This window comes from Camelina sativa, chromosome 19 (genome assembly GCF_030686135.1).
Source record: "Camelina sativa cultivar CO46 ecotype springtype chromosome 19, ASM3068613v1".
NCBI lineage: Eukaryota > Viridiplantae > Streptophyta > Magnoliopsida > Brassicales > Brassicaceae > Camelina > Camelina sativa.
In genome coordinates this window covers 22,994,964-23,022,139 of record NC_141898.1, presented here as the reverse complement: position 1 = coordinate 23,022,139, position 27,176 = coordinate 22,994,964, and the positions used below count along the sequence as shown (strand labels likewise).

At 39.9% G+C, this 27,176-nt stretch overlaps 1 protein-coding gene and 2 non-coding genes across 3 annotated transcripts; 1 reads left to right on the top strand and 2 right to left on the bottom strand.

Moving 5' to 3' along the window:
• Window positions 1-1,572: 1,572 nt before the first annotated feature.
• On the bottom strand, window positions 1,573-1,679 carry LOC147920874 (small nucleolar RNA R71). The gene has a single exon (XR_015591859.1). It is a non-coding gene; the product is annotated as a small nucleolar RNA R71 (small nucleolar RNA).
• A 15,332-nt stretch (window positions 1,680-17,011) lies between these two features.
• Window positions 17,012-17,118, top strand: LOC147920873 (small nucleolar RNA R71). Its single transcript, XR_015591857.1, has one exon. It is a non-coding gene; the product is annotated as a small nucleolar RNA R71 (small nucleolar RNA).
• A 7,727-nt stretch (window positions 17,119-24,845) lies between these two features.
• LOC104767020 (putative inactive receptor-like kinase BSK12) lies at window positions 24,846-25,980 on the bottom strand. The gene is made up of 6 exons (XM_087501271.1): window positions 25,861-25,980; window positions 25,695-25,764; window positions 25,533-25,618; window positions 25,238-25,387; window positions 25,039-25,104; window positions 24,846-24,956 (listed from the first exon to the last, which is right to left on the bottom strand). Exons 1-6 carry the CDS (start codon window positions 25,978-25,980, stop codon window positions 24,846-24,848), a joined length of 603 nt encoding a protein of 200 aa, XP_087357397.1.
• Window positions 25,981-27,176: the final 1,196 nt, after the last annotated feature.

The window sequence follows — 27,176 nt, the reverse complement described above, 5'->3', positions numbered from 1 at the left end:
GTAGTGTAGTAAAGTTGCTAGGGATAGGATAGATGATTATGTGTTCTTGATCGGTTAGGATGCTTTAGTTGATTGTGAACGATTGATAGATTTCCTTCTAGATTGGTGCTCTTAATGTTGTCAACAGACCGAAAGGTTGAGATTAGATCTAGGGAAATTACAAATGCTACAGGCCGAAAGGAGTAGATAAAATGCTTGATTTAGCCAATGCTAGAGGTTTACTTAACTCTAAGTAACAAATTAGATGAGTTTAAGTCTACTGACAATAATTAATCGTTCTTAATGCCTGCTTGTTCATATTGCTAGTGCGAGAGTGTGGTAATGTGTTCAAGGTTGATTGTTGCAAGTGCGAAAGTGTGGTGACAAGGTCTTAGAGGTTCATTGTCTAGGATATAATTGCTTGAGGCATGTAAGGCATCCGTACTGGTCTAGAACACTTAGGATTCGATTACCCCCATCCTTAGGAACTTTCGTATTTTATTTATTTGCATTTCCTTCACTTACTCGACTACTTACCCGATCAGGTACACGATAACCTGTATCGAGTAATACCTCGAGCTGTTCATATCTCACTTGCATACTCGATCACCCCACTCGATCCTGTACTCGATTGCTTGCATCGAGTGCTTAGGTCGCGTGGTTTACTTGTTTATATTCTTTTACTTTGTTTATTTTAGGAATCGTTAGAACCAAAACCCTAATTGCTTGGCTTGACTTGCATTGTTCTGATCATATCCTTCCTGCTAGCAATACACAACCATTTGGATTGATAACCCATTGTACTACAACTGCATAGGGGATTGATACCCTGGGTGAAAACCTGTCTATCAATTTGGCGCCGTTGCCATTTGGTTGATTTCATTTTGCTACGTTTCGGATTTCAGCACTTGCTATATCAAGTTCGTTTGTTTATATTTGGTTCGGATACTTACTTGTTTGCTTTCGCATTGTTTATTTTGAATCTCAGGCACAACCCGAGCACCCACCCGACCCTTCACTCGATCACCTGGATCGAGTTGATCCTCGTGTACACACTCGAACACATACCTGTGCATGCAAACACGATCCAGAGGTAGCCAGAACCTGAGTCTTTTCATCGACAACATCGACAGACCTCGACTACTCAGACAACAACAAGTTCAACAAGAACCACCAATCATTAAGGAGACGATGAATAATCAGAACGGTCCACCAGCTCCTCAAGCAAGGACCAATATAGGAGCAGGAGATGCTCCATCTACTCACACTCAAAGGAATGGCATTGTGCCACCAGCTGTGCAGAACAATAATTTTGAGATCAAGAGTAGTCTCATCCAGATGATACAGAGCAATAAGTTTCATGGATTGCCAATGGAGGACCCATTGGATCATCTGGATGAATTTGATAGGCTCTGTAGCCTCACTAAGATCAATGGCGTCAGTGAAGATGGATTCAAGCTCCGGCTTTTCCCATTCTCTTTGGGAGACAAAGCACGAATCTGGGAGAAATCGCTCCCTAAGGAGTCCATCACTACTTGGGAAGCGTGCAAGAAGGCATTCCTGGACAAATTCTTCTCCAACTCCAGAACCGCAAGGCTGAGAAACGATATTTCCGGCTTTGTTCAGAAGAACAATGAAACGTTTAGTGAAGCTTGGGAACGTTTCAAGGGATACACTACTCGATGTCCACATCACGGTGTCAGTAATGCTTCATTGCTGAGCACACTTTACAGAGGAGTGGTCCCCAAGATACGGATGTTACTGGACACCGCAAGCCATGGTAACTTCCTCAACACAGATGTTGATGAAGGTTGGGACCTAGTTGAGAACTTGGCTCAATCTGATGGCAACTACAATGAGAAATATGATCGCTATGTGCTATCTACAGGAGAGGAAGATGCCAAGTACAAGAGGGACATTAAAGCCCTCAATGAAAGGCTCGATCAGCTCCTCAACCAGCAGAAGCATGTTCATGCTATATCAGAGGAAGAGCAGTTTCAACAACAAGATGGGGAGACTATGCAACTAGAGGATGTTAACTACATCAACAACCAAGGAGGGTACAACAGAGGGTACAACAACTTCAAGCCGAATCCGAATCTGTCTGATCGGAACCCGAATGTTGCCAGTCCTCAGGATCAAACTTATCCATCTGCAGTTCATGGGAACCAGATCCAACAGAAGCCTTTTGTCCAATACAACCAAGGTTATGCACCTAAGCAGCAGTATTCAGGAACCTACAACCAACCACCTGGATTCCAACAACACCAAGGTCCACCAAACCAATCACAAGAAGCTGAGTTACTCGGTCTCATTCAGCAAATGATTCAGAATCAGGCTACAGCTTCTATGGACATCGCGAAACGGTTCATAGAGATGAGCAACAAGATCAACTCAGGGTACAATGATCTCAATGCCAAGTACGAATCACTTAACACAAAGGTTCGATACCTGGAAGGCCATCACAACAACCAACCAGCCCCAAAGATCAACCAACTTCCAGGTAAAGCTGTTCAAAACCCCAAGGATTATGCAACTGCTCAAGCCATCTTCCTTGATGATGACTATGAGGACTACCTCACTGGGGACAGTGATGATCAAGATGGGGAGAAGGTGGAACACCCAATGCGAAATGAGGCCAGGTACTACATATCCGAGTATGAACCCGAGTCTTCACCCGAAGAGACTGATCGAGTTGATGATCGAGCACTGGTTCGAGAATCGCAAACCAAAGAACAACCTGAAGTGGAACCCGATAACCTACACGATGGTGTTGATCGGATGATGCATCGAGTAGATGTTGAAAAGATAGATCAGCCTCAACCACCTGCACTAGTAGAAGGGGAGTTAGAGGAAAGGTTCAATGCTGCACTTGACATCCAGCTGGAGGCGCTTGCAGAGCGAATGACTAAGCGTAAAGCTCCACCACCTAAGTTTTTGCTCCCACACGAGCTTCAGCAGGAAGCTGCCAAGGAAGCAGCTCGATTGGAGGATGAGGTCAAGGAAGCTGTCAAGGAGATCGGTTTTAAAATTCTGAGAAGTGGAGTTTGCTTGGATCCTGAGCTGCGAATTGAGGAAAAACTTGAAGATCCTGGCTCTTTCACCTTGCCGTGTTCGATAGGACTTCGGATCTTCAAGAACTGTTTGTGAGACCTTGGAGCTTCAGTTAGCATTATGTCGCTTTCAGTTGCCAACAAGCTGGGATTCACTAATTTTAAACCAAGTAAATTGTATTTGGTTCTGGCCGACAGAACAGTGAGGCATCCGATTGGTATCCTAGAGAACCTGCCTCTCAGGATTGGAAGATTGGAAGTGCCTACCGACTTCATGATCCTCGATATGGACAAGGAACTGGATGATCCGCTGATTCTAGGAAGACCATTCTAGGCAACAGTTGGTGATGTGATCGAAGTGAAGCAAGGCAAGATCAGAATAGAACATGGTGAGCATTTCAAGATGGAGTTTGATGTGAAGAAGGGGATTAAGAGGCCAACCATTGATGGTCAAGCTTTCTTTACAAAGACCAAGCAAAGGAAGGTGCAACATCTTGAAGAGGTCAACACCACATTTGCCTTATAACCTGGACAAGACCTGGAAAATCTGTTGAACCAGCCTACTGCAGTGGAGAGGATTCCATAACCTCTTCCACATGGACCCCATGCTTAAGGAGCATAAAGAGTCAAGCTTGGTGACTTTAAACAAGCTCACTTGGGATGAAGTCCCAAAGGTATCTTTTAATTTTAGCTTATTTGTTTTATTTACTTTTATTTACTTTTTCTCTTTTTGCAATTTAAAAAAAAAATGGAAAATTAAGAAGAGGAAAATTGTGGAACCCGAGGGTCAACCCGACACCGTACTCGACGCGCCTAATCGTGTCCCTGCTCGGGTGGCGAGTGGAGTCCGAATGCTACAAGGAAACCCACTCTCAGTGAAGCCCACCAACCAAACCCTAGCCTATTTAAGAGGTTTCGACATTTTCTCCCCTTCCATCACCGATAAGTATCTCTCAACACTAGAGTTTTTGCTTTCCGAAGTTTCTATTCTATTCTCTCTCAAACTCGAGCTTTATTCGATTTCTTTGGGACTAACCCTATTAACCACGAGACTTAGCCTTTTTCTTCTCAAGGAATCAAACCTGGAGCCAATCGCTAAAATCTACCAAAGGAAGGGAAGAAGATCAACCTCCACCGCTGCTACAACCGGAGGTGATGACGTCGAAGTTCGAGAGTCTCAAGGAAGAGGAAACGTTCCACATTCCCAACCGTTGGGTGGACGTTTAGCCTCCCCAACCCGATGCACAACCCGATCCACCACCCGACCTGATGCTCGAGTAACCAATCGAGTAGGCCCCCGAGTTTGCTCACCGAGTCCAATGGCGAGTGCTGTCCGTCGTTCTCCTCGACGTAGGGACCTGTCTACGTCCGAAAAGACCCTTACCGACCCTATGGAGGTCGATTCTGATGCCGGAGGAGAAGAGCAAGGGGAGATCCACACCTCTCGATCAAGGAGCAGAGCTGCGGTTGCAAGGGGGAAGAGAACAGCTTCGGAGAAGGCTGAGAAGGTGGTTGAGAGAGCAGTTGAGGAAGAGGATCAACACGCTGAGGAGGAGGACCGAGAGAGAGAAGAGGAGCAGAGAGAGGATCCACCAAGCCTCTCGGAGGCTAAAGCAGAAGGAGGTGGAGACTCCGGCAAGACTATTCAAAGTCTTCCGGAAGATGAGCTTTGTTGGTACCTGATACCCTCACCGCGAGACCATGAAGCAATTGGGCATCGCTAGAGATGTAGAATTTCTGTTCGATATGTGCCACCTGGGCAATATGATGTGAACCCACCTCGAAGCATATGAGGAGGAGACAGTCCACTTCCTTTCAACCTTGAAGTTGCACTATTTCGAGGACCACCCGACCCTACTACCCGATGGGGGGATCGGGTTCATCACCTTCTCCGTGAGGAACAAGGAATACCGGCTCACTTTCAAGGAGATGGAGAAGCTATATGGCTTCAAGGATGGTAGTGGAGAAGGTATGGAAGTTAGCAAAGAGGAAACTAGGTCCCTATGGCTGACAATAGGAGACAAGAACCCCTACAAGTCCACAAACTCCAAATCCGCTCAAATAAGGAGCCCTGTCTTGAGGTATTTTCACAAGTCCCTCGCATGGACTCTTTTTGCTAGAAAAGAGACTGGGAATGTGAACGACCATGAGCTTCAGCTGTTAGATATTGCACTGTGTGGAGTTTTGGATAGCGCTAGGGATGGAACACCGCTAGTAGGAGATGTTGCTGATACTAGCATGGTGTTTGTGTTACTCGATCAATTCCTCTACCTGAAATCGTGGGCCGTGAAAAGAAGAGAAGGAGGCAGAGAGATCTCCATTGGGGGACTAGTCACACCGATCCTAGTGGCATGCGATGTGCCCTTAAAGGGAATTGTTCATGAACCAAGATGGCTGGATGCGGACTACCTCGTGCCGGCGAGATTTTGGCCCATGAGAGGCCTAATGACATGACGCTGTTCAAGTTTGTCCATCCAACCGCCGGAGCTGCTCAAATGGTTCTACCTAATGTCATATGCACCAAGGTTTGGCTGGGCGACAACATTGACTTCGCACCACCATTGGAGGAGCTGTACAACCTGGAGGAGGAGTCCGAAGCTGAGAAGAGAGAGGAGACCGGGCAGAGACAGGGAGATAGCTCGGAGGAATTCGATTTTGAGGAGTATGTATGCTCTCAAAAGAAACCGGTTCGAGTGAGGGAAGCTCACAAGAGGATCGGCTGGCTGAAGAGGATGAAAAAGTTCTTGGCGAAGAAAGTAAAAGATCTTACCGGTTTGGTGAAGACAATGGGAGGTCAAATCAAGGAGTTGCAAGATAAGGCAAGCTGTGCCTCAGCTCCTACCTCGGCACAGGCACCAACTTGGATGGGGAGAACCGGACCGCTAGGAGGAACTCGAGGACTGCCACCTCCAGAACCTTACAGAGCATCAACATACGAGCCCCAAGCCGAGGAGAACAGCACCCGACCTGAGGCATCGCGGAGAAGCCATTCTGATGCTTACCCGACGCCCAACCCGATGGGATACACGATGAACTATTCCATGCACCCATCGAGCACCCAATCGGGTGAGTACACAGAGATCTTCCCTCCACCTTACCAGATGCCATTCACGATGCCATACACGATGCACCCTGCGAGTGGATACACGGGTGATCATTCTAGACCTTTTCCGCCATTTCCGTTGTACTACCCGATGCCCTACCCGATGAACTACGCGATCCCACCCTCGATCAACACCTCGGATGCTGGTCCGAGTAAGTCGTCCGTGCGCATTTCTGAGCTCTCTGACGAGCAAACACCGGCACCTACTGAAGCCGGCGACGACCCAGGCTACACGTTGGCGAGTATGGAGGCTGCTACAACCTCCTTCTTCACCAACCCATGAGGTACCACTTTCATCCGATCTTTGTATATAACATTGCATTTAGTTTAATTCATTTTGTGTGATTCTTGGATTCTTTTTCAAACTTTTATTTACACAGGGACTGTGTAATTTAAGTTTGGGGGAGGGTCCTAAAATGTATTTAACATTGTGTTTTATTTTCTTATTTTTATTATTTCAAATTTTTGCATGCTATTTTTATTCATTTGAGTCTGCATTGCATCTATGTGCATTAAAAACCCAAAAAAAAAAAATTGAAAAACTTTAAGAAAAAGAAAAGAAAAGAGTGTTCATGTAGTTGCATTTGCATATTAGGATTGAGTCTAGTTTGTTTCATATAGGATTGTCGCATATGCATCTTAGGGGACAATGATTAAAACCACCTTGTTTAAAATCAAACCTTAGGATTGAAGCTATAGCCCTTAGTCACAATTCATTGTTGCTAGATCAGTATTTAGAAAAAAATGAAAAATCTTTGCTTAGACCCTTTGTGTCGATTGAATGCTTCCTCCACTTGCTTGAACATTAGAACATCTCTATATTATTGGATTTAATTTGAACTTTAATTGTCTCGCTTATGGAACTTGAATACTTGCTCATGGTAACTCTAAACTCGGGTTAACACTCCATTTTTACCAATCTTTTCGTTTAACCCGATTCATTTGTCCTACCCATGAACCCAAACCTTTCTTTCAAACCTTGTTGTGAATTGTTGAGTGAGGCCTTTTTCATTATGCTATAGGTTTCGAAACCTTGAGAGTATTGAGAACGACAAAGAACTGCCTCTTGATTTAGATAAGTTAGGATTTGAACTAGCTAATAGATTCGGTTTTGAAAGTTAGGTGGTTAGAATGTTTATTTGGGGTTGGGTTGTGGAATAAAAAAAAAGAGAAAAAGAAAAGTCCTTAAGGTTAGAATCAATTAGCTCTAAGTCTCTAAAAAAAAAAAAAAAAGAGAAAATATTTTGCTATAGTCTCCTAGAAAGAAAAAAAAATTAAAAAAAAAATAAAAAATATAATATATATATTTATATTAGGAGCGTAGTAAGTAAAAAAAAAGAGAAAGAGCTAGAAGTTCAAAATCTAAAAGTCTAAACCTTAGGGAGTAAAAAAAAAAGAGTTAAAATCAAGGATGTGGATAGTTTAAATTCTAGGGGGTTTAAATAAATAAGAAAATGAAAATGAGAGTGAATGAGAAAAGAGTAGATCATCAAGAGTTAAGCTTTGTATGCCCAAATTGTTCTCAGTCTTAGATAGTTTTCACAACTGTCTAGCATACCATCTTTTGAGAGAAAACCACTCAAATAATTTGTTTGAAACCACCTTACTAAAAAGCCTTACCCTTGAAACCGATTGAGCTTGATTCACCTTCCATTTGCAAGAATTCGCCAAACACTTAATTGAATGTGAAAGAGATGTTCCTTATCTTTAGTTGGAGGTTGAGCTAAGCATAGAAAAATATTTGTAAGTATGTTGATTGATCTTACCACCATTAAACTATCTTTAAGGACTATATCTTGAATCTTTCGGTTAGCATCTTAAGGTTATGAGTCCCCACTCTCAAACCGTACCATGTTACTTCCTTGCTAGAAAACTAGCAAGATTTAAGTTTGGGGGTCTGATAACTCTCTAATTTACATGTTTTTAGCATCCTTTTTTGTCCATATTCTGCATTGTTCATAACTTTAACTTAGTATTTTTAGGTCATTAACTGTAGGAATTCACTTTTAGACCATTTAGGGTGTTGCATTTTTGCATTTGCATGTTTTGGATGAAAACAGGTGCTAAAGAGCCAAAAATGGGGAAAAACAAGGACAACTCGAGCAAGTACCCGAAGGAGCCATCGAGCTGCAAAAACAAGTCTGAACCCCAACACGATCGAGGAGTATCCAAGAGCATGAAGAGCAACCCGAAGATCCACCCGAGGAGTAACCCAACTTCACCCTCGTGTACCCCATCGAGCAGGTCTGGGAAGCTAGGTCAAATGGGTTTCCATATATAAACCCCCTCTTCCCCTAGCTTGCAAACGAGCACGCCGCAGACCCTCAAACCAGAGAGCGAGAGCTTCTGTGAGAGAACTGAGCGACTCAACATTTTTCTTCTTGTTTTGCATTTTTATTTTGTAGTTTTCTTAGATTTATATCCTTTACTTTCTCTACTCTACTCTATCTTTTAATACAATGTCATTTTCATTCATTTTGATTGCTTTGTTATTTGTTTCTATGTCCGAGTAGTGTAGTAAAGTTTCTAGGGATGGGATAGATGATTTTGTGTTCTTGATCGGTTAGGATGCTTTAGTTGATTGTGAATGATTGATAGATTTCCTTCTAGATTGGTGCTCTTAATGCTGTCAACAGACCGAAAGGTTGAGATTAGATCTAGGGCGTTTACAAATTCTACAGGCCGAAAGGAGTAGATAATATGCTTGATTTAGCCAATGCTAGAGGTTTACTTAACTCTGAGTAACAAAATTAGATGAGTTTAAGTCTACTGACAATGATGAATCGTTCTTAATGCCTGCTTGTTCATATTTCTAGTGCGACAGTGTGGTAATGTGTTCAAGGTTGATTGTTGCTAGTGCGAAAGTGTGGTGACAAGGTCTTAGAGGTTCATTGTCTAGGAAATAATTGCTTGAGGCATATAAGGCATCTGTACTGGTCTAGAACACTTAGGATTCGATTACCCCCATCCTTAGGAACTTTCGTATTTTATTTATTTGCATTTCCTTCACTTACTCGACTACTTACCCGATCAGGTACACGATAACCTGTATCGAGTAATACCTCGAGCTGTTCATATCACACTTGCATACTCGATCACCCCACTCGATCTTGCACTCGATTGCTTGCATCGAGTGCTTAGGTCGCGTGGTTTACTTGTTTATATTCTTTTACTTTGTTTATTTTAGGAATCGTTAGAACTAAAACCCTAATTGCTTGGCTTGACTTGCATTGTTCTGATCATATTCTTCCTGCTAGCAATACACAACCATTTGGATTGATAACCCTTAGTACTACAACTGCATAGGGGATTGATAACCTGGGTTAAAACCTGTCTATCACCACACGACCTAAGCACTCGATGCAAGCAATCAAGTACAAGATCGTGTGGGGTGATCGGATAAGCAATTAGGATATGAACAGCTCGAGGTATTACTCGATACAGGTTATCGTGTACCTGATCGGGTAAGTGGTCGAGTAATGAAAGAAAATGCAAACAATTAAATTACGAAAGCTTCTAAGGATGGGGTAATTGAATCTTAAGTATTCTTGACCAGTACAGATGCCTTACATTCCTCAAGCAATTATTTCCTAGACAATGAATCTCTAAAACTTTGTCACCACACTCTCGCACTAGCAACAATCAACCTTGATCACTTCCCTACCCAACTCTCGTTGGAGAAACATGACCAAGCAGGCATTAAGATCGATTCATTATTGTCAGTAAACCCTAACTCATCTAATCTTTTACTCAGAGAGAGTGAACCTCTAGCATTGGCTGATTCAAGCATCTCATCTACACCTCTCGGTGGTAAAACACCCTAGATCTAATCTCAACCTCTCGGTCTGTTGACAGCATTAAGAACACCAACCTAGAAGGAAATCTATCAAACATTTACAATCAAACTAAGGCATCGTAACCGATCAAGAACACAAAATCATCTATTCCATCTCTAGAAACTTTACTACGCTACTCGGACATAATAACAAGAAACATAACAACAAATAAGAATGAAAATTGCATTATATTAAACGGTAGAGTAAAGTATAAAGAGTACAATATATAGATCTAAGAAAAACGATAAAAACTATGAAAGAAAATGTAAAAAAAAAAGGAAAAGTGTTTGAGTCGCTCAGTTCTCTCACAGAAGCTCTCGCTCTCTGGTTTGAGGGTCTGCGGCGTGCTCGTTTGCGAGCTAGGAAATGAGGGGGTTTATATATGGAAACGCTTTTGACCTAGCTTCCCAGACCTGCCCGATGGTCTACTCGATGGGGTACACGAGGATGAAGTCGGGTTACTCCTCGGGTGGATCCTTGGGTTGTTCTTCATGCTCTTGGATCCTCCTCGATCGTGTTGGGGTTCAGACTTGTTTTTCCAGCTCGATGGCTCCTTCGGGTACATGTTCGAGTTTGTCCTTGTTTTTCCCCATTTTAGGCTCTTTAGCACCTGTTTTCATCCAAAACATGCAAATGCAAAAATGCAACACCCTAAATGGTCTAAAAGTGAATTCCTACAGTTAATGACCTAAAAATGCTAAGTTAAGGTTATGAACAATGCAAAATATGGACAAAAAAGGATGCTAAAAACATGTAAATTAGAGAGTTATCAGATCCCCAAACTTAAATCATGCTAGTCCTCTAGCAAGGAAGTAAGAGGGTGCGGTTTGAAAGTGGGGACTCATAACCTTTATATGCTAAGCGAAGGATTCAAGCTATAGTCCTTAAAGATAGTTTAATGGTGATAAGATCAATCAACATACTTACAAATATTTTTCTATGCTTATTACCATGCATCGATCTAGTTCAACCTCCAACTAAAGATAAGGAACATCTCTTTCACATTCAATTAAGTGTTTGGCGAATTCTTGCAAATGGAAGGTGAATCAAGCTCAATCGGTTTCAAGGGTAAGGCTTTTTAGTAAGGTGGTTTCAAACAAATTCTTTGGGTGGTTTTCTCTCAAAAGAAGGAATGCTAGACAGTTGTGAAAACTTTCTAAGATTGAGAACAATTTGGGCATACAAAGCTTAACTCTTGATGATCTACCCTTTTCTCATTCACTTTTTTTTTTTTTTAATCAAAACCCCTAGAATTAAACTACCCACATCCTTGATTTTAACTCTCTTTTTTTTTACTCCCTAAGGTTTAAACTTTAAACTTCCAGCTCTCTCCCTTTTTTTTTTTGTCTTTTTTTTTTTTGCTAGACTCCTAATATATATATATATATATATATATATATATATATATATATTTCTTTCTTTCTAGGAGACTATAGCAAGATCTTTTCTTTTTTTTTTTTTTTTTACTTAGAGACTTAGAGCTAATTGATTCTAACTTTAGGGACTTTTTTTTTTTTATTATTCCATAACCCAACCCCAAATGAACATACTAACCACCTATCTTTCAAAACCGAATCTATTAGCTAGTTCAAATCCTATTAGCTAAATCAAGAGGCAGTTCTTTATCGTTCTCAATACTCTCAAGGTTTCACAACCTATAGCACAATGAAAAAGGCCTCACTCAACAATTGACAACAAGGTTTGAAAGAAAGGTTTGGATTCATGGGTAGGACAAGCAATCGGTTTAAACGAAAAAGATTGGTAAAATGGAGTGCTAACCCGAGTTAAGAGTTACCATGAACAAGTATTCAAGTTCCATAAGCAAGACAATTAAAGTTCAAATTAAATCCAATAATATAGAGATGTTCTAATGTTAAACAAGTGGAGGAAGCATTCAAAAGACACAAGGTTCTAAGCAAAGATTTTTCATTTTTTTTCCAAAGATTGATCTAGCAACAATGAACTGTGACTAAGGGCTATAGCTTCAATCCTAAGGTTTGATTTTAAACAAGGTAGTTTTAATCATTGTCCCCTAAGATGCATATGCAACAACCCTATATGAAACAAACTAGACTCAATCATAATATGTAAATGCAACTACATGAACACTCTTTTTTTTTTTTTAGGTTTTTCAATGCACATAGATGCAGACTCAAATGAATAAAACTAACATGCAAAAATTTGAAATAAGAAAAATAAGAAAATAAAACACAATGTTAAATACATACTAGGACCCGCCCCCAAACTTAAATTACACAGTCTTTGTGTAAATAAAAGTAGGAAAAAGAGTCCAAGAATCACACAAAATGAATTAACCTAAATGCAATGTTATATACAGGGTTCGGATGAAAGTGGTACCTTATGGGTTGGTGAAGAAGGAGGTTGCAGCAGCCTCCATACTCGCCAACGTGTAGCCAGGGTCGTTTCCGGCTTCAGCAGGTGCCGGTGTTTGCTCGTCAGAGAACTTGGAAATACGCACGGACGACTTACTCGGACCAGCATCTGAGGTGTTGATCGAGGGTGGGATCGCGTAGCTCATCGGGTAGGGTATCGGGTAATACAACGGGTACGCGGAAGAGGTCCAGAATGATCACCCGTGTATCCACTTGCAGGGTGCATCGTGTACGGCATCGTGAATGGAATCTGGTAAGGCGGAGGGAAAATACCTGAGTAATCACCCGATTGGGTGCTCGATGGGTGCATCAGGTAGTTCATCGTGTATCCCATCGGGTTAGGCATCGGATAAGCATCTTAATGGCTTCTCCGCGATGCATCAGGTCGGGTGATGTTCTCCTCAGCTTGGGGCTCGTATGATGATGCTCTGTAAGGTTCTGGAGGTGGCAGTCCTCGAGGTTCCTCCTAGCGGTCCGCTTCTCCCCATCCAAGTTGGTGCTTGTACCGAGGTAGGAGCTGAGGCGAAACTTGCCTTGTCTTGCAGCTCCTTGATCTGACCTCCCATAGTCTTCACCGAACCGGTGAGATCTTTCACCTTCTTCACCAAAAACTTTTTCATCCTCTTCAACTATCTGATCCTCTTGTGGACTTCCCTCACTCCAACCGGTTGCTTTTGAGAGCACACATACTCCTCAAAATCGAAATCTTCCGAGCTATCTCCCTGTCTCTGCCCGGTCTCCTCTCTCTTCTCAGCTTCGGACTCCTCCTCTTGATTGTACAGCTCCTCCAAAGGTGGTGCAAAATCGATGTTGTCTCCCAGCCGAACCTTGGTGCATATGACGTTAGGTAGGATCATTTGGGCGGCTCCGGCGGTTGGATGGATGAACTTGAAAAGCATCATATCATTAGGCCTCTCATGGGCCAAAAATCTCGCCAGCACGAGGTAATCCGCATCCAGCCATCTTGGTTCGTGCACAATTCCCTTCAAGGGCACATCGCATGCCACCAAGATCAGTGTAATCAGTCCTCCAATGGAGGAACTGATCGAGCAGTACAAACAACATACTAGTATCCGCAATGTCTCCAACTAGTGGTGTACCATCCCTAGCATTGTCCAAAACTCCACACAATGCAATATCCAGCAATTGAAGCTCGTGATCGTTCACATTCCCAATCTCTTTTCTAGCAAAAAGAGTGCATGCGAGGGACTTGTGAAAATACCTCAAAACGGGGCTCCTTATTTGAGCGGATTTGGAGCTTGTGGACTTGTAGGGGAGCTTGTGGACTTGTAGGGGAGCTTGTCTCCTATTTTCATCCATAGGGGCCTCATCTCTTTCTTGCTAACCTCCATTCCTTCTCCACTGCCAGCTTTGAAGCCTTACAACGTCTCCATCTCTTTGAAACTGAGCCGGTACTCCTTGTTCCTCACGGAGAAGGTGATGAACCCTATCCCCCCATCGGGTAGTAGGGTCGGGTGGTCCTCAAAGTAGTGCAGCTTCAAGGTCGAGAGAAAGTTGACCGTCTCCTCCTCATAGGCTTCAAGGTGGGATCGCATCATTTGGCCCATGTGGCACATGTCGAACAAGAACTCAACATCTCTAGCGATGCCCAACTGCTTCATGGTCTCACGGTGAGGGTATCGGGTACCGACAAAGCTCATCTTCCGGAAGACCTTGAAGAGTCTTGCCGAAGTCTCCACCTCCTTTTGCTTTAGCCTCTGCGAGGCTTGGCGTCTTCTCTCTCTCTGCTCCTCCTCTCTCTCTTGGTTCTCATCCTCTGCTCGTTGATCCTCTTCCTCAACTGCTCTCTCAGCTACCCTCTCAGCTTTCTCTTAAGCCAGTCTCTTCCCTCTTGCAATCGCAGCTCTGCTCCTTGATCGAGAGGTTTGGATCTCCCCTTGCTCTTCTCCTCCAGCATCAGAATCGACCTCCATGGGGTCGGTAACGGTTCTTTCGGACGTAGACAGGTCCCTACGTCGAGGAGATCGGCGAACAGCACTCGCCATTGGGCTCAGTGAGCGAACTCGGTGGTATACTCGATCAGTTGCTCGAGCACCGGATCGGGTGACGGATCGGGTTGAGCATCGGGTTGGGGAAGCGAAACGTCCAGCCAGCGGTTGGGAATCCATGACTTATCGGTGACTCTCCCTTGGCACTCTCGACGTTCGGCGGTATCAAATCTGGTTGTAGCAGCGGTGGAGGTTGATCTTCTTCCCTTCCTTTGGTAGGTTTTCGCGTGTGACTCCATGTTCGAATCCTTGAGAACAAAAATCTAAGCTTCGAGGTTAATAGGGTTAGTTCCCAAAGAAAATCGAATAATACTTGAGGTTTTGAGAGAATAGAAACTTAAAGCTCTAGGGTTGAAAGAAGACTTATCGGTGATAATGAGGGAGAAGGGTTTCGAAACCCTTAAGTAGGCTAGGGTTTGGTTGGTGGGCTTCACCGAGAGTGGGCTTGGCTTGTGGAATTCGGACTCCACTCGCCACCCGAGCAGGGACACGATCAAGCGCGATCACTCCCAATTTCCTCTTTTACTTTTCCATTTTTTTTTTTTATGAAAATTCAAAAATAGAAAATGAGATAAAACAAATAAATCAAAATTAAAACAAAACAAAAGATACCTTTGGGACTTCCTCCCAAGTGAGCTTGTTTAAAGTCGCTAAGCTTGACTCTTCATGCTCCTTAAGCATGGGTTCTTTCAGGGAAAGGTTCTGGGATCCTCTCCACTGTAGCAGGCCGGTTCAACAGATTCTCCAGGTTTTGTCCAGTTCTAAGGCAAATGTGGTGTTGACCTCCTCAAGATGTTTGACTTTCCTCTGCTTGGTCTTAGTGGAAAACGCTTGACCATCAATGGTTGGCCTCTTAATTCCCTTCTTCACATCAAACTCCATCTTGAAGTGCTTACCATGCTCTATTCTGATCTTTCCTTGCTTTACCTCAATCACAGCACCAACTGTTGCCAAGAATGGTCTTCCCAGGATCAGTGGGTCGCCTGGTTCTTTATCCATGTCAAGGATCATGAAATCAGTAGGTACTTCCACTCCTCCAATCCTGAGAGGCAGATTTTCCAGGATCCCAATTGGATGTCTGACCGTTCTATCAGCCAGAACCAAATACAGATTACTTGGTTTAAAACTGGTGAATCCCATCTTGTTGGCTACTGACAGCGGCATAATGCTAACTGAAGCTCCAAGGTCGCACAAACAATTTTTGAAGATCTAAAGTCCTATCGAGCATGGCAATGTGAAAGAGCCAGGATCTTCCAGTTTTTCCTCAATTCTCAGCTCAGGATCCAAGCACACTCCACTTCTGAGAATCTCAAACCCAATTTCCTTGACAGCTTCCTTAACCTCATTCTCCAATCGAGCTGCTTCCTTGGCAGCTTCCTCCTGAAGCTCGTGTGGTGGCAAAAGTTTAGGTGGTGGAGCCTTACGCTTAGCCATACGCTCTACAAGCGCCTCCAGCTGAATGTCAAGTGCAGCATTGAACCTTTCCTCTAGCTCCCCTTCTGTTGTTGTAGGTGGTTGAGGGTGATCTCTCTTCTCAACATCTACTCGATGCATCATCCGATCACCATCATCGAGTAGGTGATCGGGTTCCACCTCGGGTTGTTCTTCAATTTGTGATTCCTGAACTAGTGCTCAATCATCAACTCGATCAGTCTCCTCTGGTGAAGGCTCGGATTCATACTCGGATATATAGTGCTTGGCCTCATTTATCATTGGGTGATCCATATCCTCCCCATCTTGATCATCACTGTCCCTAGTGAGGTAATCCTCATAGTCATCATCAAGGAAGATGGCTTGGGCAGTGGCATAATCCTTAGGGTTTTGAACAGCCTTTCCTGGGAGTTGGTTAATCTTTGGAGCTGGTTGGTTGTTGTGGTGGCCTTAGAGGTATCTAACCTTAGTGTTGAGTGATTCGTACTTGGCATTCAAATCATTGTATCCTAAGTCGATCTTGTTGCTCATCTCTGCAAACTGTTTTGCGATGTCCATAGATGTTGACGCTTGATTCTGAATCATCTGCTGAATGAGGCCACGTAACTCAGCTTCTTGTGATTGGTTCTACGGACCTTGAGGTTGTTGGAATACAGGTGATTGGTTGTAGTTTCCAGAGTACTGCTGCTTAGGTGGATAGCCTTGGTTGTACTGGACAAAAGGCTTCTGTTGTACCTGGTTCCCTTGAACTGCAGATGGGTAAGTTTGGTCCTGAGGATTGGCAACATTTGGGTTCTGATAAGATAGATTCGGATTCGGCTTGTAATTGTTGTACCCTTTTTTGTAACCTCCCTGATTGTTGATGTAGTGAACATCCTCTATCTGTATAGTCTCCCCATCTTGTTGTAGAAACTGCTCTTCCTCTGATATTGAATGAACATGCTTCTGCTGGTTGAGGAGCTTGTCGAGCTTGTCATTGAGGGCTTGCATGTCCATCTTGTACTTTGCATCTTCCTCTCCTGTAGATCGCACAGAACGATCGTATTCCTCATTGTAATTGCCATCAGATTGAGCCAAGTTCTCCACTAGGTCCCAACCTTCATCAACATCCTTGTTGAGGAAATTCCCATTACTAGCGGTGTCCAGCAACATCCGTATCTTGGGGACCACTCCTCTGTAAAGTGTGCTCAGCAATGAAGCATTGCTGAAACCATGATGAGAACATCGGGTAGTGTATCCCTTGAAACATTCCCAAGCTTCACTGAATGCTTCATTTTTCTTCTGTACAAAGCTGGAAATGTCATTTCGCAGCCTTGCGGTTCTGGAGTTGGAGAAGAATTTGGCCAGGAATGCCTTCTTGCACGCTTCCTAAGTGGTGATGGACTCTTTGGGGAGTGATTTCTCCCAGATGTGTGCTTTATCTCCCAAAGAGAATGGGAAAAGCCTGAGTTTGAATCCATCTTCACTAACTCCATTGATCTTAGTGAGGCTACAGAGCCTATCAAATTCATCCAGATGATCCAATGGGTCCTCCATTGGCAACCCATGAAACTTATTACTCTGTATCATCTGGATGAGACTACTCTTGATCTCAAAATTGTTGTTCTGCACAGCTGGTGGCACAATGCCATTCCTTTGAGTATGAGTAGATGGAGAATCTCCTGCTCCTATATTGGTCCTTGCTTGAGGAGCTGGTGGACCGTTCTGATTATTCATCGTCTCCTCAATGATTGCTGGTTCCGGTTGAACTTGTTGTTGTCTGAGTAGCCTTGTTCTGTCGATATTGTAGATGAATGGACTAAGGTTCTGGCTACCTCTAGATCGTGTTTGCATGCACAGGTAAGTGTCCGAGTGTGTACACGAGGGTCTACTCGATCCAGGTGATCGAGTGACGGGTTGGGTAGTTGCTCGAGTTGTACCTGAGATTCAAAACAAACAAGAGCGAAAGCAGACAAGTCAGATTCCGAACCAATATAAACAAAAAGAACTTGATCTAGCAAGTGCTGAAATTCTAAATGTAGCAAAATTAAATCAACCAAATGGCAACGGCGCCAAATTGATAGACAAGTTTTCACCCAGAGTATCAACTCCCTATGCAGTTGTAGTACAAAGGGTTATCAATCCAAATGATTGTCTATTGCTAGCAGGAAGGATATGATCAGAATGTTACAAGTCAAGCCAAGCAGATAGAGTTTTGATCTAATAGTCCTAGAATAAATGAAAGACAAGAATATAAACAAAGAAACCACACGACCTAAGCAATCGATGCAAGCAATCGATGCAAGCAATCGAGTATAGGATCGTGTGGGGTGATCGAGTAAACAATTAGGATATGAACAGCTCGAGGTATTACTCGATACATGTTATCGTGTACCTGATCGGGTAAGTGGTCGAGTAATGAAAGAAAATGCAAACAATTAAATTACGAAAGCTTCTAAGGATGGGTTAATTGAATCCTAAGTATTCTTGACCAGTACAGATGCCTTACATGCCTCAAGCAATTATTTCCTAGACAATGAATCTCTAAAAAATTGTCACCACACTCTCGCACTAGCAACAATCAACCTTGATCACTTCCCTACCCAACTCTCGTTGGAGAAACATGACCAAGCAGGCATTAAGATCGATTCATTATTGTCAATAAATCCTAACTCATCTAATCTTTTACTCAGAGCGAGTGAACCTCTAGCATTGGCTGATTCAAGCATCTCATCTACACCTCTCGGTGGTAAAACACCCTAGATCTAATCTCAACCTATCGGTCTGTTGACAGCATTAAGAACACCAACATAGAAGAAAATCTATCAAACATTTTCAATCAAACTAAGGCATCTTAACCGATCAAGAACACAAAATCATCTATCCCATCCCTAGAAACTTTACTACACTACTCGGACATAATAACAAGAAACATAACAACGAATAAGAATGAAAATTGCATTATATTAAACGGTAGAGTAAAGTAAAAAGAGTACAAGATAGAAATCTAAGAAAAACGATTAAAACTATGAAAGAAAATGTGAAAACAAAAGGAAAAGTGTTTGAGTCGCTCAGTTCTCTCACAGAAGCTCTCGCTCTCTGGTTTGAGGGTCTGCGGCGTGCTCGTTTGCGAGCTAGGAGAGGAGGGGGTTTATATATGGAAACCCTTTTGACCTAGCTTCCCATACCTGCCCGATGATCTACTCGATGGGGTACACGAGGATGAAGTCGGGTTACTCCTCGGGTGGATCCTCGGGTTGTTCTTCATGCTCTTGGATCCTCCTCGATCGTGTTGGGGTTCGGACTTGTTCTTCCAGCTCGATGGCTCCTTCGGGTATATGATCGAGTTTGTCCTTGTTTTTCCCCATTTTAGACTCTTTAGCACCTGTTTTCATCCAAAACAAGCAAATGCAAAAATGCAACACCCTAAATGGTCTAAAAGTGAATTCCTACAGTAAATGACCTAAAAATGCTAAGTTAAGGTTATGAACAATGCAAAATATGGACAAAAAAGGATGCTAAAAACATGTAAATTAGAGAGTTATCATGAACAAAGCTGGAAATGTCATTTCGCAGTCTTGCGGTTCTGTAATTGTAGAAGAATTTGGCTAGGAACGCCTTTTTGCATGCTTCCCAAGCGGTGATGGACTCCTTGGGAAGTGATTTCTCCCAGATGTGTGCTTTGTCTCCCAAAGAGAATGGGAAAAACCGGAGTTTGAATCCATCTTCACTGACTCCATTTATCTTGGTTAGGCTACAGAGCCTATCAAACTCATCTAGATGATCCAATGGGTCCTCCATTGGCAGTTCGTGAAACTTGTTGCTCTGAATCATCTGGATGAGACTACTCTTGATCTCAAAGTTGTTGTTTTGAGCAGCAGGTGGCACAATGCTATGTCTTTGAGTGTGAGTAGATGGAGCATCTCCTGCTCCTATGTTGGTCCTCTCTTGAGGAGCTTGTGGACCATTCTGATTATTCATGACCTCCTCAATTGTAGTTGGTTGTGGTTGTTGACGTAGTAGCCTAGGTCTATCGATGTTGTCGATGAAAGGACTCAAGTGTTGGCTACCTTTGGATCGTGTTTGCATGCACAATCAGTTGACCGAGTGAGTACACGAGGGTCTACTCGATTCAGGTGAACGAGTGACGGGTCGGGTGGGTTCTCGGGTTGTACCTGAAATGCAAAACAAACAAACACGAAAGTAAACAAGTCAGTAACGAACCTAAGTGTATAGTAGAACTTGATCTAGCAAGTGCTGAAATCTTAAACGTAGCAAATTAAATTCAACCAAATGGCAACGGCGCCAAATTGATAATAGGATTTTCACCCAGGGTATCAATTCCCTATGCAGTTGTAGTACAAAGGGTTATCAATCCAAATGGTTTTTATGCTAGCAAATAAGATATGATCAGAACAAACAAGTCAAGCCAAGCAATAGTTGGGGTTTGATCTAACAATCCTAAAATAATTAAAAGAAAATAAATAAACAAGAACCACACAACCTAAGTACTTGATGCGAGCATTCGAGTACAGGATTGGGTGGAGTGATCGGGTAAAGAAGAAGAGTAAGAACAGCTCGAAGGTGTACACGAAGCTGGTGATCGAGTACCAGTTCGGGTATAGGGTCGAGTTATGAATAAAAACGTAAACAATCAAGATGCGAAAGCTCCTAAGGATGGAGTAATCGACTCTTAAGTGTTCCTGACCAGTATGGATATCCTACATGCCTCAAGCAAATATTCCCTAGACAATGAATCTCTAAAACCTTGTTAAAACACTCTCGTGATAGAAACAATCAACCTTAATCACTCTCCTACCCAACTCTCATTGGAGAAACATGACCAAACATGCAATACAAACCGATTCATTATTGTCAATAAACTCCTTACACATCTAATCTCTTAGGCTAAGTGAGTAAATCTCTAGCATTGATTGATTCAAGCATTTCAACAACATCTTTTGATGGCAAAACACCCTAGATCTACTCTCAACCTCTCGGTCTGAAAATAGCATTAAGAACACCAATCTATAAAGGAATTTATATAATATAAACAATCAAGCTAAGACATCCTACCTGATCAAGAACACATATTTGTCTATCCCATCCCTAGAAACTTTGTTTCACTACTCAGATCTCATTGCAGAAAACATAAAAACACATATAAACGAAAATTGCATTGTATTGAAAATAGAAATAGAGTAGAAGAGTACATAATCGAAATCTAGAAGAATAGCAAAAAGAAAATGAAAATAAATCCTAACAAAGTGGAAAAGGAGTTTGGATCGCTCAGTTTCTCTCCCAGAAGCTCTCGCTCTCTGTTCTGAGGGTCTGCGGCGTGCTAGGGCTAGAGGAAGAAGAGGGGGGTTTATATATGAAAACCCTTTAAACCTAGCTGTCCAGTCCTGCCCAAGGGTCTGCTCGAGGATGTGGTCGGGTTACTCCTCGGATAGGTCTTCGGATTGTTCTTCGTGCCCTTGGATCCTCTTCAATCGGGTTGAGGTTCGGACTGTTCTTCCTGCTCCAAATCTCCTTCGGGTACATGCTCGGATTTGACCTTGTTTCTCCCCATTTTAAGCTCTAAATCACTTGTTTTCATCCAAAATGTACAAATGCAAGAATACAACACCCTAAATGGCCTAAATGTGGATTCATACAGTTGATGACCTAAAAACGCTAAGGTTAGGGTATATATAATGCAAAATATGGAAAAAAAAAAGATGCCTAAAACATGTAAATTAGAGAGTTATCAATACTCATGCATCTCAATTTTTGTTTGTGGTGCAGGTAAAGGCAAAGTGTGATCGTGGAATCAAGGCAATGAAGAGGAGGATGTTCTAGTGATTCATTTGGTTGTTGTCTGGTTTTGCTAGGTTGCTAGAGTTGAGTCATTAGAACGTTGTTTAGGATTGCTGGTTCTTTGATTCTTGTTGTTTTGATTATTGGATATTGTTATGAATGAATATTGGATATTGGTATTACTTATTTATTGGTCATTGGTATTGTTTTATGTTATCCGTTGTGTGTGTATGTGGTTCGGTGGCTAGTCGGTATGGGACCAGTAGTTTAGATTATTATTACTATTATTTTATGATTAAAAAAACAGATAGGGTCGTTTCAGTTTGGTATCAGAGCCCTTACGGTTCTAGGTTTGGGTTCATTAGTCTTTTTTTTTTTGATAAAATTGGTTCATTAGTCTTTGTGTTGTAGATGTTGTGGATTTGCATGCTTTGATTGATTATGTGAGTTAGTCAATTGTGTGTGGCGTGTAGTCCTAGAACTAGTCTTTGTGTGTTGCATAGTCATCTATTTAATATGATTTATAGTAGAAATTAGAATATACATAAAATATTATAGAAAATTGCATTTGTAAAATTATAGACTCATAACATATGCTTTGACGAACCAACCCGTAAAAGATTGTATTCGTATAAAAATATACACTTATAATAATACACATTTACATTTTATATTTGACTAAATCAATCCATAAAAAAATTGCATTTGTAAAAAATAGAAAATCACTATGTACCTTTTTACGAAACAACCCGTAAAATATTGCATTTGTAAAAATAAATATATGTAAGAAATACACACTCACAGTTTATATTTTAATGGACCAACCCACTAAAAGATTGTATGCATAAAAATATGGATTTCTTAAAAATACAGTCACAAATATATATTGACGGACCAACCCGTAAAAAATTGCATTCATCAAAATATCAATCTTAACCCGCTCTACCGTATTATTGTGGGTTTTGCAAACCAACCAGTGAATTTTTATAAAAGAGAATCACATATTCTAAATCCTATATGTATATATATATATATATTAGATTGTTAGATTTGATTAACTTTTCGAAAATATGATGTTAAGAAGTAAATTTTTAGGATATTATAGATATTGTAAATCCTTATAATATAGGATTATAATACACGAGAATTTTCAATCCAAAAAATATATCAACTTATATTTTTGGATCATTTTTTAATAATGTAGTGTTATAACATATATTTGGTCATTGTTTGTTGTTAAAGTAATATTACAAAGCCTATATATTATGTAATCCAAATGGCGTAATTTTTTTACTTTAAATGAGGTAGTTTTCAAATTTCAATATGAACAATAGAAAATATTATGATTAATAAGTGATTGCCATTGGAATACTGTTTTGTTTTTGGCAAAACATGTGAAAAATAAATAATGTGTTTAACTAGGTAGTAACCCGTAAAAGTAAATTAATTTAAATTTATGATTAATTTAAATTTAAATTCGTAAAAGTAAATTAAAATTTTATTATTTTAATACATAAATTATGTATTTGTACAATATTGATATTAAATCCAATTATTTGATTTCAATTTGGATTTTAGTTTGGATTTCAGTTTGGTTTTAGTTTGGATTATATATCCCCTCCCGTTCCATCCGTACTGTCCCATTCCATCTTGTTCCATGTACCATCCCATTATGTCTTTTAAATAATTACTTGTTAGACGATGTTTATTAATAGAGAATGGATAAAAAATTTAGATAGGATACCCAAGTTCTCCGTTAAATACTTATTTTTATTTAGTTAGTTGAAATTATTCAAAAAAAGGATATAATTATTTTCAAAAATATCCAAAATTTTCAAAGTACTCGTTCCAAAGTAATTGATTACATATCGCATAGTCAACCTTTTTAAAATATATATATTTTTATACACAACACAATACGCAATGACCTATTAACCACTGAGACTCTTAATGTCTTCTAAGTACTATCTCGGCATACAACATGTTCCTGTATTGTATCCATTTTTATATTTGAAAGTTGAAATTAAATTTAATTATCCAAAATTAAATGATCTCATCTTGTTTTTTTTGATTAGAAATAGTTTACATAATTACTTTTATTGTTTGAATTACCCGTTCCCGTTTGTTACACATTCTTTTCTAGAAGATCATATTTTCTTTTATATAAATGACATCATTTACATGTTATTAAAAAAAATTCCTAAAATTTCCAAAGTATAGTTTTGTTCTATAAATATAGAGATGGTATAAGATAGGGCAATGTTTCTTGTACTTTTGCTATTGCATAAAATGTTTTCCCTAATAATCATAACTATTTAGGTAGCAAATATTCCTTACTTTCACCGTCTCTTTCATCACAAAAATCCCATTGAATACTTACTATTTATTTACTTATTTGAAATTATCCAAAAAAATACTTATTTGTTTTCAAAAATATCCAAAATTTTCAAAATACTCGTTCCAAAATAGCTGATTACATTTCATTAATATTAAATAGTGTAAACTTAATATATGGTCTCATATTACTATATCCATTAAAATCTTTAAAATAAAACATGTAAAACTATACTAATACACATCATGTATTGAATTTTTTTTTAACTTCATTATTCTTTCAAGGTTTTGTGTACTTACTTACAATAAAAAAATATATTACAACGATAAATAAAATTTATATCCGACTAAAATTATGTTAAATAACTTATGTTATTCTTTTTAACTTTGTTATTCATTATTTATTGATTAATATACATGCTTAATAAATTAAGTTTTTGCTTAGACATGAAAATTATTATTGAGAACACACATATAATATAATTAGCATGCAATGAAAAATATATTGATTTTGTTAGTTTTCCTTTTTGATTTAGAAAACTAATTTTTTTAAAATATAAACATGTAAAATTCTGTAAATCTAATTTTTTGAAATTTTTGACACGTGTCAACATAATCAATATATTTGACAAGTGTCACGATCTTGTTAATGAATAACTTTGACATCAAGCTTTATATAATAAGATTGACTCCAATAATGTTACACGTTTTTTTTTATAAATTATTTCATATGTTTTTTTAAAAACAATTGAAATTGTTGTTTTCGGAAATTGTTATTTTCATTTTTTTTGTATAAAATGTTCATGTTGTATAGATTTTTTTCATCGTGTGAGTATATGTGACCCAAAAAATATCGATGTACTAGGCATGATTTGTGCATGCAACAAGATAAACATGTTTGAAGTTGTTAGAAAATACACAAAACACCCTCAATCTAAAACCAACAAAGCTGCAAAATCCGAGAAGAGTTCCAAAGTTTGTTGTTGTTGACTCGAAGATGATGCTTCCTCCTGCTGCTTTATTGTCTCAGAAGATGGAACCTGCAAGCAAAATGATCAGTTTTTTATAACATGATGAATAAGGAAAATTAAGAATTCAACAATAATAAGTTTTCCTTCTTACTTCTTGCAAGGGTTTAGCTTCTTGTTGTTGCTGCTTTGCCAGTTCAACCATTTCAGCAGCTGGAACCTGCAAGCAAAATGATCAGCTTTATATAACATGAATACTAAAAACCAATCATGAAGAATACAATTACTGTCACAGAGCTAGTAAGCATCCTTACTTAATTTTTAGCTTGCAAGGCTTCAAGTGTTGCAACAACCTCTTTAATGATGAGACTCTTTCTATTCTTCCACTGCAAACATTCAGAGGCGAGCTTTAAGATTTCGTTAGCTTCTTCTTTAGAGAACTCTCCCTTCAGATTTGGATCCATCAAGTCCGTAATATCTTTTCCAGTTATCATCTCAGGAACCTAGAAACAGGAGAGAAACAACAACTCAGAACAATTGTGACTTGTGTTACAAGAAATTGGCAATGGCAGAGAATCTAAATATCTAATGATTACAATCACAAAGTCAAGTGAGAAAGCAAGACAGGACTTGAACAGGATCACTTACATGTCTTGGAGAAGTTTGCATTCCGGTTAGTAGATTCACAAGGATGGTACCAAATCTGTATGTCACACTCTCAGTGTTCACACTTCCTACGATAAGAATATAACATCACACTCTGATTATATATATGAATAATCTAAAGAGAGAAGTTCAGATTTGAATTACCTGTTGGTCTTGGATCATAATCAGTGACCTCCCTCACTAAACCGAAACAGGAAAGACATGCATCATCATCCTTTAACACATCCATCAAGCAAGAAAAACAGTTTAGTATCCTTACATCACATAGAAGAAGGCATAGGCATGAAAAAGTTGATTCTTTTTATTATACCTTATCAAACAGAACCGAGTAAGCAGTTAGGTTATCATACATTGCGAAACCTGAAGTGATACAGTAATCTAATGCTTCAGCTATATGATATGCCACTCGCAACCTCATTGACCATTCCATGTTTTTCTCTGTGAATCACAAATAAAAACTTCAAAAACAGAGACTACTAACAAGTTCTGTTGTAAAACATTCCACAAAAGTAGATACATTTATACATGCTAGTCATATAAAAGTTTCTTTCATTAAGAATCTAAAGCACAACCATGCTACTTAAACCACCAATGCGGCCTCTCTATGACTTCAGAATTAAAACCGAGAATGCTAATAAGTTTTAGCTTGTAAGGCATCAAGTGTTGCAACATTCAGAGGCGACTTTTAAGATTACGGTAGCTTCTTCTTTAGAGAAATCTCCCTTCAGATTTGGATCCATCAAGTCCGTAACATCCTTTCCAGTTATCATCTCAGGAACCTAGAAACAGGAGAGAAACAACAACTCAAAACAATTGTGACTTGTGTTGCAAGAAATTGGCAATGGCAGAGAATCTAATTATTACAATCACAAAGTCAAGTGAGAAAGCATGATAGGACTTGAACAGAATCACTTACATGTCTTGGAGAAGTTTGTATTCCGGAGAGCAGATTCACAAGGATGGTACCAAATCTGTTAAGTAGTCGAAGTGAGATTTTATATTATTGTTTCCTTAAAGCAACATGTGTAGGGCCTGCCGGACTAGAACGAAGAAAATAAGAATTACAAATATTAGAAATAGAGAAAAAGAGAGACGTCGTGCACAATTATATTAGGGAAATTTGATTTAAAAGACGTTTTTTCTTGAATTGGTCCATTATATGCTTTTTTTTTTTAGGTTTGGTATAGTAGGTTTTACTATACAGAAAAAAAAACTCAATTATACCCTTAATTGCAGAAAAAAAACAAAATTCCCTTTTTCTTAACTTCTTTTTTGTATACTTCCTAAATTTAATCAAAAAATACTTACTTTTTAATTAAATTTCTCATTTTTTAACTTTTTTTCGACATAACTCTCTCTCGATATCGATAATATTTGATAAAATAGCTATTGAAATGATATTTGTGAATTACACGAGGATTCAACTATTGGTATTTGATATAATTTTAATTCCTTTTAAGGATATAAAGAGTAATTAAAGAGTTTAATGACCTTTGGTTTGGTCATGTCCCGGACGCGGCTAATGGAGAATCGGATGATATGGCTCCTCAAATCGTTGAGAGCCGTTTTACTCATTAAGTAAAGCTTAAGCCTGGCTCTTTGGAGACTATGTAATTGATATCGACG

Excerpts from the sequence above, each read along its gene's own strand:
- LOC104767020 (XM_087501271.1), bottom strand. The coding sequence starts at position 25,980 with ATGGAATGGTCAATGAGGTTGCGAGTGGCATATCATATAGCTGAAGCA. Across the intron at positions 25,388-25,532 it reads TGCAAACTTCTCCAAGACAT|GTTCCTGAGATGATAACTGG; the intron begins GTAAGTGATCCT and ends TCCTGTTTCTAG. Across the intron at positions 24,957-25,038 it reads AAGCTAAACCCTTGCAAGAA|GTTCCATCTTCTGAGACAAT; the intron begins GTAAGAAGGAAA and ends TTTTGCTTGCAG.